At 39.3% G+C, this 12,388-nt stretch overlaps 2 protein-coding genes across 3 annotated transcripts in view; both read left to right on the forward strand.

Annotated features, from left to right (window-relative positions):
• The first annotated feature begins 791 nt into the window (after positions 1-791).
• On the forward strand, positions 792-3,830 carry antkmt (adenine nucleotide translocase lysine methyltransferase). Of its 2 annotated transcripts, XM_031862267.1 has the most exons (6): positions 792-842; positions 1,588-1,751; positions 1,859-1,963; positions 2,048-2,188; positions 2,509-2,559; positions 2,728-3,830. In XM_031862267.1, exons 2-6 carry the CDS (start codon positions 1,590-1,592, stop codon positions 2,956-2,958), a joined length of 690 nt encoding a protein of 229 aa, XP_031718127.1. In that variant the 5' UTR covers positions 792-842; positions 1,588-1,589; the 3' UTR covers positions 2,959-3,830. The 2 variants fall into 2 exon arrangements, with proteins under 2 accessions (XP_031718127.1, XP_031718128.1); XM_031862268.1 differs by having other exon boundaries at positions 796-1,751.
• A 254-nt stretch (positions 3,831-4,084) lies between these two features.
• Positions 4,085-12,388, forward strand: part of xpo6 (exportin 6) — a 13,047-nt gene continuing 4,743 nt past the window's right edge. The window contains exons 1-14 of the mRNA XM_031862083.1: positions 4,085-4,882; positions 5,764-5,854; positions 6,064-6,176; positions 6,700-6,897; positions 7,552-7,711; positions 8,011-8,088; positions 8,264-8,792; positions 9,079-9,205; positions 9,314-9,423; positions 9,538-9,646; positions 9,825-9,917; positions 10,917-10,986; positions 11,083-11,242; positions 11,703-11,795. Coding sequence (XP_031717943.1) covers positions 4,880-4,882; positions 5,764-5,854; positions 6,064-6,176; positions 6,700-6,897; positions 7,552-7,711; positions 8,011-8,088; positions 8,264-8,792; positions 9,079-9,205; positions 9,314-9,423; positions 9,538-9,646; positions 9,825-9,917; positions 10,917-10,986; positions 11,083-11,242; positions 11,703-11,795 — 1,934 coding nt within the window. The 5' untranslated portion in view covers positions 4,085-4,879. The remainder of the gene's footprint in view (positions 4,883-5,763; positions 5,855-6,063; positions 6,177-6,699; positions 6,898-7,551; positions 7,712-8,010; positions 8,089-8,263; positions 8,793-9,078; positions 9,206-9,313; positions 9,424-9,537; positions 9,647-9,824; positions 9,918-10,916; positions 10,987-11,082; positions 11,243-11,702; positions 11,796-12,388) is intronic.

Below are 12,388 nucleotides of genomic sequence, written 5' to 3' on the forward strand. Positions count from 1 at the left end.
CCCTTGGGGTTAGGTAAAGTTAGAAAGATATTGACAGATTCGGACTTCCCGGTTCAATAAATAGTTAACGAAACGTTGCTAAAATACAAACGATACCTCCCTGTAACCGTAGTGAGGTAGACAACAAGCTACAACCTTAATTTAATTAAAACGGGCCGTCTTACGGACTCCTCCGAGCTGGACAATCTGCATTGGTCTCAATGAGCGGCCGGCTGCGAGACGAGTGCGCAGGGACCGTCTACAAAGTGCAATGCGGAAAATACCTACTACAACAATATTCAATAGCTTCACTGTCATGCAATGTAGTGTAACCAAAATCACTTCACACATCAATGGGCTCCTCCTTGTTGTACTACAAGTGTTATTTTGAAAATAAATGATTTAGATTAATTTTAGTGAATATTTATTAAAAATAAGAATCAATAGCTTTACTGTTGATAAGTGTAGCATGACCAAAATCACTTCATATATCAATGCACTTTGTAGACGGTCCCTGCGCACTCGTCTCGCAGCCGGCCGCTCATTGAGACCAATGCAGATTGTCCAGCTCGGAGGAGTCCGTAAGACGGCCCGTTTTAATTAAATTAAGGTTGTAGCTTGTTGTCTACCTCACTACGGTTACAGGGAGGTATCGTTTGTATTTTAGCAACGTTTCGTTAACTATTTATTGAACCGGGAAGTCCGAATCTGTCAATATCTTTCTAACTTTACCTAAATTACCCTTGGAAATGTGTGCGGAACGAATGTAAGAAGGCTCTTGGATATATGGACTATTTCGCAGACGGACCGCTCCGTCTTTACCGTTCTCCTCAAACATCTGTACTCCGCACGCACTCCTTCAGGTCATTGCGATATTTCTTGTTAATTACTTCAATGGCCGCACATTTGTTGCGTGTTTGTGTGAGTACGGCAGCATTATGTTATGCTGTTGCTAATAAATGTGTCATTACTGTACTCAGACATCGTCTGGATACAAAATAATAACTGTATGCACGTGACCCTCAACCTGCTGCACGTAACCCGTCTGTCAATGATATCTCAAAATATCAACATTACATTTCATCTATAGGCTGGATCAAAATGGCTTAAACGAATGATTAATATATATTTTTGTAATTCATATTTTTTATGTTTTTGTTTTATCTCCTAGGTTACACATTATTGTCATCAAATGTTTCTAAACTGAGGTGAAATGTAATAAATTGCACAAGGCAGTGACTAAAGCATGCTTCTGCACATGCTCTATACCAGTACAGCTTCGAATCGTAAAATTGCATCTACAGTTAGGGTTAGAGGAAGAGGATTGTAAACAAAAAACAACCCATTGAAGCAAAAAGTAACAAGGGACATTATGTAGTAATAATAGAAGGTATAGCCTGCAATCACCAAGCCAGTCCACCAAATTGGAGTACAGTATACTGTATGAATGGAGTGAGATTATAGATATTTGTTTTTTCAAGGCCAAGCCCCTTTGCCACAGAATATAAAATTTCACACAATGAAAAGAATAAATATTCTACACCCATTTCCTTGTAAATGATGGTATATTTTCTGAAGTTTAAACCCCAAACTACACATTTCATGCAGGAATGGATGATGATGCACCCGATGAGGCCTTGGCTGACTTCAAGACGAGGCCCCTCGGAGGATGGGGTGTTGCTCAGATAGCAGCTGCCTCTGGGCTTACTGTATATGCCATATGGGTGGGAATAGTCCAGCCAGGCTTCCGAAAAGTCCCCTTGAGGCAACAGGTATGGTCTCTACACCTTCATAACACTTTGAATTACGTAATGTAACTCTTCTTGTACAATCTGTACAACAATTGTTTTTATCTGAAGCTCTTTTAAATGTCTTCTAGGTCCCGTACATTCCTGCCAGCAAAGCTCAAGTAGATCATGTAATAACAATGTTTAGAGGTCGAAAGGGAGGCCTTGTGGATTTGGGATCTGGTGATGGCCGCATTGTAAGTATATGCACGTTTTTTTGGCTCCTTTTTCTTGCGCTGGTTGGCAATGTTTTTTGACCGTGGTCATTTTTAACCCTCGAGGTCTTGGAAGCACATCGGCAGGGTTTCACTCCTGCTGTTGGTTATGAGCTCAACCCATGGCTTGTTCGCCTGGCCAAATTTCATGCCTGGAGAGCAGGCCATCATGACGAAGTGTCATACCGACGGGAAGATCTCTGGAAGGTTTGACATTTATCACTTGTAGTATGGCATTAGTAACACTCCTGTTCAAATTGGCAAGATTTCACAATATTACTGTAGTTTGCAACAACATGATAGTTGGATTAGAAATGTCCCCACTCCTAGAAGAAATGCAAGAACAACACAGTCTAACTCTCTCCATCTAAATTGCTGACAAAGGAGTTTCGTAACTTTATTCTTCCATTTGAATAGTACTGAAAAAGCACTGTTTTTTTTTGCATGTGATTGTTGTATTTGTGCTTTCTAAAGATAAATTGTCAATAAAGTGGCCTATTTACAACTTACCTTGTATCTCATCACAGGTCGACTTGACAGAATGCAAAAATGTCACAGTATTTCTGGCTCCTAGTGTGGTGAGTAATATAATGAACCAATATAAACAAGAATAAAGACCATCTCATAAGAATTATTCCATAAGAATAATATTTCAGCACATGGTTTAGATTCATTATCATGGGTCAATTTCAGTAAGTTTCTGTTGACGTATACAGTAATGTTTTACTGTGCTCTTGTGTTCCTAGCTTTCATTACTGCAGCAGAAGTTGCAGACTGAGCTTCCTGATGATGCCTTAGTGGTAGCTGGTCGTTTTCCCTTCCCTGACTGGACACCCTGCAGGATTGAGGGACATGGTGTGGACAGAGCTTGGGCATATAGCATGCAAGCACAAAGACAGCACACCTTCAAGAAAAATGGCAAGCTCACGGATAGCAACCTAAACAATGAACTAACCAAAGAGAAAGGATCCACTTGAAGCTACTTGGATGTTCATAGTCTTTTGCACTCTATGATGGTAACATTATTTTATGTTTTAAGTGTTATTGAATTTAGTCATTGTTATTATTATTGTTATTATTACTTAATATTTCTTATACAGGCCTATATATAATTAGACAACTTCAGAGGACATTTTGGATTCTATGATGCAGCTAGTTTTCTACAGGTAGGATGAACACAAAATTAATGTGTGACGCTCAAAGGCACTTAGTGCTGTGGAAATGTCTTTACCTCAGCTAGTGTGGAATGTGTCTCTCCAGTCTCTGGATGTGAAAGGTGACTAGTGTTTTGCCCCAGTCTCACAAACAGATTTTAACACTAAAAAAAACATCAAGGCCCATTGTGTATAAAGAGTACATACAATAACTGATGCTTTTTCTCTAGATTTTTTAGTTTTTACCTTGCTGTGATGGTTTCTTCAACAACAAAAACAAACAAAATGAATTGCTCTTATCTATTTATGTATTATACATTGCCCGTTCTCATGTACCATGTCACTTTAATTCAGGTAACGTGTGTGTAGCATTTAGGTGAAATCCCACTTTGGCTGACATTCAATATGGGTTTACATTGAATAAACATTGTTTTAATATATTGTTTAAAATAAATTATTTAAACAAAATGCTGCATTAACTTCACGACCCACGTCTTTCCAGGATACAAGTAACAGCATTAATCTGTATGTTATGTAAAAGGCAAAAAGGGGAGAGAAATCTAAATGTGCTTAGAGGTACAGATTCTTCAAATTGTGTAATCATGCTTGAAAGGTCCTGTAGATAATAATCAGTTTTGAGGGAGTAAACGTTTCCACGCTGCAGAAAGACAATATTATATGAGCATTTTGCATTTGTTTTTAAGTATAAGAATATATAAACGTAAATATATAAACGTAAATTTGTTTTTTAGTAAGCAGAAGTGCTTTCACTTAAAAGTCACTGTTGCTTACTTTTTACATTTTTTTGCATAATGTTACTCAAAAACTTTGTCAGTATTTGCCAAAAAAATGCGGCAATTTTAAAAGGTTTTAACCGGAGATCGTGCTTTTATTATTGTGACCGATTTGACACAAGCTGATTGGTTTGGTTTATTTTTGCAGCTAAAGAGGAAGTTGCGAAGCAAACCCTGTAACCAGCACGCTAGCTGTATTCTTGAGCCGCCCTAAGCATTGAGAAGGGGAATAACAGGAACAAGCGCGTGTAGTAGTATATATAATTGTATTATATGTCAGATGTATAACTTAAGTGTGCATATTCACCCGCTTTGAAATTACAAAAGGTAAAGGCAAGTTGTCGTGACCAACAGCCATAGAATAATGTCTGTTTGACAGCTAGCAAGCTAACGAAAAGTATGTCTTCATCCTTCTAGAGGAGCTAGCGAGTTAGCCATCCGCTGCAGCGTTAGCAGCTGGGTAACTTAGCTTCGAACCGCTTGACACAGAAAGCTAATTGCCGTTGCACGTTTCTCCGGTGCTGGAGCCGGTGTTAGCTAGCGTTAGATGTTCCGCAAAAACAATATTCCATATTTAACTAAACGGTAAACGGAATTAAGACGACAATGCAGACAACTGACCACCACGAGATGGATGATTCAGTCGTAAGCCTAACGTTAATTTAGTAACTGTAGCGAAAACGCGTTTTAATCGAGCAAGGTAAAATTAAGTAAGTCTTAAACGTGATTGTAAGTGAAGTCAACAAGAACCGTTGCTATCTAGCTCGTTGTGTGTTGAGAATCGACCTCGGAGAACAGACCATGAAGAGCCCCCTCTGCGGTTACGTTAGCCAGCAACACCTTAGCTAACGTTAGCTACAGAATTGACGAGCCACAGAGCTCATGTTGTCTTCTTACTGTAATTAATCCGAGAACAAGTAAACTGAAGAAAGCATCTGAGCCAACTAAACATGGTAAGTATCATTGTAAGTGTCTTATTTACCTAAGCTAGTTATTCACGTTGTCGTCCTGTCTTACTTGCTAATAGCTAACGTGGGTGCTTAAGGGTTCGATTCATATATTTGAACAGGAATATTCAAAGTTGTTTGTAGTGTATTAAAAGGTCTTTACATGTAGTTAATAGTGTATGATTGTATGGATTACTGTCCTCCGTGCCATATAACGGTCTGTGAGAGGCCAGGTAACGTTATTTCACGGGATGTGACAGCTCGTTAAGCCATTTCAAGGTACAAGACGCCCATCTTGCAAAACGGAACATTTGCTGCGAGTAGTGTTGAGCCTCGGCAAGTTGTGGCTTATTTGAGGAATTCAGACCTGCCTGCCACAAGAGCTGCTCTTTAAAATCTCAATTTGCTATCTCGTTTATGCTAGGCAGGGCCCTACTTCTCCCACCTACCAACGCCTGGTATTGATATAATGCAAGTGTTGAGATTACAACTAGATAAGACCTGTATGCCCAAGACTGACATTCTCATGCAATCCTGAACTAATGAAGTAATGCTGAACTAATCTTTACGAGCAAGTCAGATCGCAGTTGTGAACTGTAAAATTGCCACGCTGTGTGAATTATGTTTTCATGAGGCAATGCCAGTAGATGCACAGCAATCAGTGATATGTGTTCAATGACCAACTATAGGTATGGATGTGAAGATGTAAGTTTCCAACTCACTGGATCTAAGGGTGACCCACCTGAGCAAGATGGTAGATAAGGCTGCAAGCACTGACATCACACTAACATCAATAATGTTTCCTCCTCACATCAGACAACAGGGCAACATGTCATTCTTTGTCAACAAATTCATTTTGTATTTAACCTTTTTTTATCATCCAATAGGCTTCAGAGGAGTCATCGCTGCGCGCACTGGAGAGCCTTATGACTGAGTTCTTTCACAGCTGCACAACCAATGAGCGAAAGAGAGAAATAGGTAAGTGTACTGCCGTATACTTTGACATAGGTTTAGTCGTCACTGTAGAGTGTTTAATGTGACCTGAATTATTTGCTTTCTATTAAAAGTATCTCTTCCGTCACTTTTTATACACTTCCTGTACTGTGGCGCATTACTTTCAGTCCGTCTGTAAGTGAACTACTTCATTGTCGTGTACCTCTGTCATGCCTACTTCCTTTTTTCTGCAGAAGAGCTGCTGAATAACTTTGCACAGCAGACGGGAGCGTGGCGCCACTGCTTGTTTTTTCTCTCCAATACTCGGAATGAGTATGTAATGATGTACAGCCTCACAGTATTTGAAGTAAGTCTTTGTGGTGGCAGATGCATATTTTCAGTTACGAGTACTGCCTAGAGTCCCCTTGAGGTTTTTATACTTTGAAAAAAGGAGAGTACACAGAGAAGGGTATTGTTTTGCAGTGCTGAGAACATTTTTTTTCACACTGTTCTTGTTTCCTCATTTCTTTAATTCTGCTAAAAAAAAAAGTTAGCTAAAAATAATGTGTAATACATGTTGCATGGGCTGAACAACAAAACATCCTGTCACCCCAATGACAAACTTTCACTTTTAATGCATATCTGATATATGTATATGCTTAAATGAAGGTGTTTCATTTGCAGCATTAGGTTTGTAGTGGAAAGTGTTAGTAAAAATGTTTTTCAGTGGGCACTATTGTGTTAAAAAACATTTATTTATTCATAAATTAATCATTACTCAGAGGAGTTACTGATTACACATAATGTTGAGAACTGTTGTAAAATATTGTCTGTATAAACGTCTCTTTCAGACACAGCTTTGACGGCCGATTGTTCTCTTTTACTTTCAGAACCTGGTGAACAAGATGTGGATCGGTGTTGCTTCACAAGACAAGATGGAGATTCGCAGCTGTCTGCCTAAACTCCTACTTGCGCAGCACAAATCGGTGCCCTATTTCATCCGTAACAAACTGTGCAAAGTCATTGTGGACATTGGTCGCCAGGACTGGCCAATGTTTTACCATGATTTCTTTACAAACACCCTTCAGGTAAGCCCTTCTGCTGTCGCTTCAATCATCAGTAAATAGTTGCTTTTTGATATCTTCTTAAATACTTAACAAAAGTTGACAAAGACACAGAAGATGCATTATAACAACAAGACCACAAAATCATAGCTTCTGTTGGACTAAACAATTGTTCTCTGATTATGGGAACATGCTCTAAATAAGTGCCCCTCTCCCTTTACCTGTTTGCACATCTGTCACATTTATTCAAACTTTTTCAGCTTTACTTTCTTTTTATTTAACCCCGGGAGTTTGGAAGAATGTATTCTTTACAGTCTCCCAAAAAGAAAGTAGTCAATGTATGTTGTGAGGATGTGGCTGGATGTGAACAAGTGCAAAACGCTATATTATGACCTACAATAAATTCTACAACATTGTAGTATTGCTCCAGAGAACAGTAATGAATGGATTACATTTAAAAAGATAACAGTCCACATTGGAGGTCCCTCTTCCTTCCAAGAAAGGGGCTGTCCTAAGGGTAACATCACAGCTGATTGGACATGTCTAGTAGATATATGGTCGCAATGTATTGTGAATGTTCTACCTTTAGTGTTTGGTAACGTGTAAAGTATTTACAAAATATAATTCAGTAATCTTTATTGATAGAGCTACTGTCTGTTAATCTCTTGTAAACCACAGTTGATCCAGTCCCCGGCTCTGGCTTCATTGGGGTTGGTGATGTTGAAAACCACATCGGAGGAACTTGCGTGTCCTCGAGAAGACCTGAGTGTTTCCAGGAAAGATGAGTTGCGTAAACTTCTGCTGGAGCAGGTACCGACAGTGCTTGGACTCTTGACGGGTGAGAAGAACTTTTAATACTTAGTGCAAAAGTGATTTCCAAATGTACATTTCATCCCGGTTGTAGTTGCTGGTAGGTCAGAACTACTGGTTGATACATGCACACATGGGTGTATGTAACTGAAGTCTGAGTTAACAGTGCAAGGGATGTAAAGGATAGCCTGAAAGCAAATCCAATTTTCAGAATCTACAGAAATGAGATTTGAATTTGGAGTCAGGCTACCAGTCAGAACAAATGTTTCGGTTGAAAACCTTCAGTATATGTCGATAATTGGGTTCTTGTCACGTCTTGTTTTTCAGGTATTCTGGAGACCTATTGGGACAAACACAGTGTCATAGCTTCCACCCCTCCTCCCTCACCCACCTCAGGGGAAAGTGGTGAGTGAATGGTCCTTTTATTAAGATACAACTGCAAAGACGTGCTTGTAAAGTGGGGATAATCATTGAATAGTTATTGCTTATTTGTTTTTTCTAACATTGACCTCTGCGAGCATTTTATTGAGCGGTTTGTTGTGTGTTAACCAGACCGTTTCTTGTCTCTTCCATCCATCAGTGGAATTGCTGGGCAGTTTGTTTCAGGGCAGTCAGTACTCGAAGCTGCTTTGCCAGCCCATGGCAGCATTGGACAATGAGAGTCAGCAGCTCTGTTGTCTTGTTTTGGAGTGTTTGGCTCACCTGTTCAGCTGGATCCCTCTGTCCACAAGCATCACACCCACCCTGCTGGCATCCATTTTTCATTTTGCACGTTTTGGTTGTGATCTTCGGACAAAGGCGAAGCCAGGATCCTTCATCTCCTCAAACTCCTGCTCGAACGGTCAGCTTAATCCTGGGACAGTGCCACCAGCATCGAATGGAGGAGGACGAAACGGGCAGCAGAGTGAGGGCACTAAGGGGGACCGTGCCCGGCTCGGTGTATACGCCATGACCTGTGTCAATGAGCTTGTGTCAAAGAACTGTGTTCCAATGGATTTTGAAGAGTACCTGTTGCGCATGTTCCAGCAGACCTTCTTTCTCCTGCAGAGGCTGACACGAGAGAATAACGCTCATACAGTCAAGAACCGCCTGCAAGAACTCGATGAGAGGTATGCCTCAATCCATTGGTTAACACTAATGTTTGTGCATACTAGAGGGTGTATTCTATCATGACAATGTCACCATGAGGTCTGCAATTGGTCATATTTACTTTTGATGTACTCCAAGCTAATGAGTGGTCTTGCAGTATGTGCAGACAAACAAGCTGCATTGTCACGATGTGCGCACCTAGCCTTGATTTAAGAAATTGTATTACTATCAACCCGCATATACTATATGCAGTTTTTGTTGACTTTAATGTTTTGTTTGGTAAATGTTTTCTCTTTCATCTTGCAGTTACTTGGAAAAGTTCACAGATTTTCTGCGCCTGTTTGTCAGTGTTCACTTGAGACGAATTGAGTCCAATCCTCAGTTTCCAATTGTAGAGTTTCTTGGCCTGCTTTTCAAGTACACCTTCAACCAGGTAACGATAATTGTGTCAATGCAGTACAGCAATGGTTGTTGATTTCTACAGGTTTCTTGAAACATAGTTTTGACAGATTACAATACCTGCTTCTCATTGGTTCAACAGCCGACCCATGAAGGCTACTTTGCCTGTTTGGATATATGGAGTGTCTTTTTGGATTTTCTAATGACCAAAATCAAAAGCAGACTCGCTGACAGAGAAAGTGTTCTAAATAGGTAAGTCACTCATATGCAATCGAGTGTATAAAATGACTAATGTGGGCTTATTGATTTGTTGTTGCTTTTGTTTAAAAAGTGCTCGGTTTAATATATTTGTGTTTGGTTGGACAGGTACAAAGATGCCTTAGTTCTTCTGTTAAGGGAAGTTCTGAATCGCATTCAGTTCCGATACAATCAGGCCCAGTTAGAAGAGCTGGATGATGAGACTCTGGATGATGACGTAAGATTAATTTACATATATTTCACCGTCGTTTGCACATTTGTACTTATTACATATGTCCTGTGTATCTCTACAAGAACTCAACAATAAAAGATAATATTATTATTAGCATATTAACCTCCTTAAAGGCCTTTATCTCCACCTCAGAGTCTCTGTTCTTTTTGTTTGGTAACTATAGCAACAGACCGAGTGGCAAAGGTACCTGCGTCAGAGTCTGGAGGTGGTTGCCAAGGTGATGGAGCTGCTCCCATCCCATGCATTCACTACTTTGGTAAGAGATCATTTCTGGCGTCACCTTGACATTCGGTACGGTGTTTAGGCATCTTTAAGGGGACTTCATTCGAGTGTTGGTGTACATAAGCTGCAGGAGTGCATCTACTTCTCTGTTTGCTGGGTTCTTAATATGTTTGGTGTCTGCAGGAATGCCTACAACCTTAAAACATCAAATCATTAAAGGGATAGTTCTGATTTTTTTTAAAGAGGTACTTATCCATAGTCAGTATTTTACCTATAAGATAAAGATAAACCTATAAGGTAGATTGCGGTCCACACGCTTCCCAGTTTGGAGGGGCAAAATCATTCATCTGCTTCGTGTGATGACAGCTGATAGGTGACCTGCCCTATCGCTGTCCTGTCTCTGTTCATCTCTTGTCTCCATGCCCTTAGAAATGCAGAATCTATAAACTTGTTCTGTATGTTGGTTATTAAAAGATCACACGCACACATCACAGCGAGCACTTCATCCGTTGCTGTGTGTGTCGCTGTTTCAGCCTTCAGTTCAAAACTCAAAATGTATTAAAAGAAGATGGATGTAATCGTTTCAAAACATCTTTTAATCTAAAGAAATATCCTGCTTCAATCCATATTTGCTTGCATTCCGCCTTTCAAAAACATTTTCGCTGTGGTCAAACAATGTCGCAAGCACACAAAGCACCTTTAACAGTGAATGCGTAATAATAATTATACATCTTAGCCCTTCATAAAACTAAAAATTGAATTCCATTAAATATTATTCCACGAGTTATTGTTTGGAACCAGTTTCTCCAAAATAAGTTACGTCTTGAGTTCTGAGGTTAAAACACTTTGTCTTTCCATTCCACACTGTGCATGTTAGGTGTTTGTATGTATATAGTGTACTGTCGCAATATAAAGAATACACAAAAGAAACAGAATATTTTCACAAGGCTATTGATTTTATTATTACATGTTAAGAACTTTATTTTGATTTATCAGTAGCAGTCTCATCCTTATTCCTCTTTTCTCTCTCAAGTTTCCAGTCCTCCAAGATAATCTGGACGTATACCTGGGTTTGCAGCAGTTTATTGTCACCACTGGCACAAGTAAGTTTTTGTTTTTTGAGATGCATTCGCATTGGGTGACGCTAATTAAACATCGTAAAATGTTTTGATGATCTTATCCCGTTGTCCTTCTTCCAGGTCGGAGGCTTAATATCTCGGCAGAGAATGATTGCCGTCGACTTCATTGTTCTCTCAGGGACCTCAGCTCTCTACTTCAGGCTGTGGGGCGCCTGGCTGAGCATTTCATTGGGGAGGTTTTTGCTGCACGTTTCAATGACGCCCTGGCAGTGGTGGAGAGGTCTGTGCTCCAATACTCTTCCAAAACATTAATAAGTGATTCATGAGTTTATATTTTAATGTGTTTCTAGTAGTACACAGATATCCAATTTACTCTCATAGAAGAGTAAACAAACTATAAAATATTCACATTTAAGAAGCTGGAATCAGAGAATTTTTACTTTTTTTTTATGACTAAAATCAATTAATCGGTTATCAAAATAGTCAACAGTTAACTTAATAGCGATTAATCGTTTAACGTATTCTACAGTCAATATTAATACATATTTAATGCTAAGTTATTTGGTTTCTGATTTGGCGTTTTGTTTAAGTTGTTTAATGTTAAAATGTATTCATTGTTTTTCATACTATTCCAAGTGGTATACATTTACAAATAATAAGTGGTGGTGGTGGTTGGTTGGTTTCCTGTTGACTGTTGCGCTGTTAAAGAGGAAATTCTCACCATTTGTTCCTTTTTCTAGGTTGGTCGAGGTGACTTGCTACGGCTCTCAGACGAGCCTTTATGACCTGGAGACCGCTGTGCCTTCTGTGCTCAAGCCAGACCTCACTGACGTGTGAGTATCGCACATTTAAAGCAAAAGCCAACATGGATGTCACACTATTTGAATATGAAAACAGTTGTGTGTTTATAACAGTTTTTATTACAAATAACAAGACGACACTGTGCTGTTATCAAATGCTCTATGTAACTGACAAAGTAATAGGTGAATGGAGTGTTTAAATATATATATATAAACATAAATTTAGACACTTACAGATGCTGTCACCACATTAACAAAAGCCACTGAACAGCAGCTCTGGCTGTTCGCACAATGTTGGTGGTTACCTCCCGTTCATAGCATTTAGAGCTACTGTTTCACAAAATGATTTTATCTCCGTGGCTGAGTCCAGACCAACCTTTATGTCATTTCAATGTTATGCTTCAGTGCTTATTAGAAATTCATTACAAACATAATAAATACAACCATATACTGAACATATCACAAGTCATTTCAGGTTAAGCTGAAAAAGAAGTAAGTTTGTTTTATTAAATTCATCGTATAATCATGTTCTAACTCTGTGTGTGTGTGTGTGTGTGTGTGTGTGTGTGTGTGTGTGTGTGTGTGTGTGTGTGTGTGTGTGTGTGTGTGTGTGTGTGTGTGTGTGT

This window comes from Anarrhichthys ocellatus, unplaced genomic scaffold (assembly GCF_004355925.1).
Source record: "Anarrhichthys ocellatus isolate YVR2014 unplaced genomic scaffold, GSC_Weel_1.0 scaffold26, whole genome shotgun sequence".
Taxonomy (NCBI): Eukaryota; Metazoa; Chordata; class Actinopteri; order Perciformes; family Anarhichadidae; genus Anarrhichthys; species Anarrhichthys ocellatus.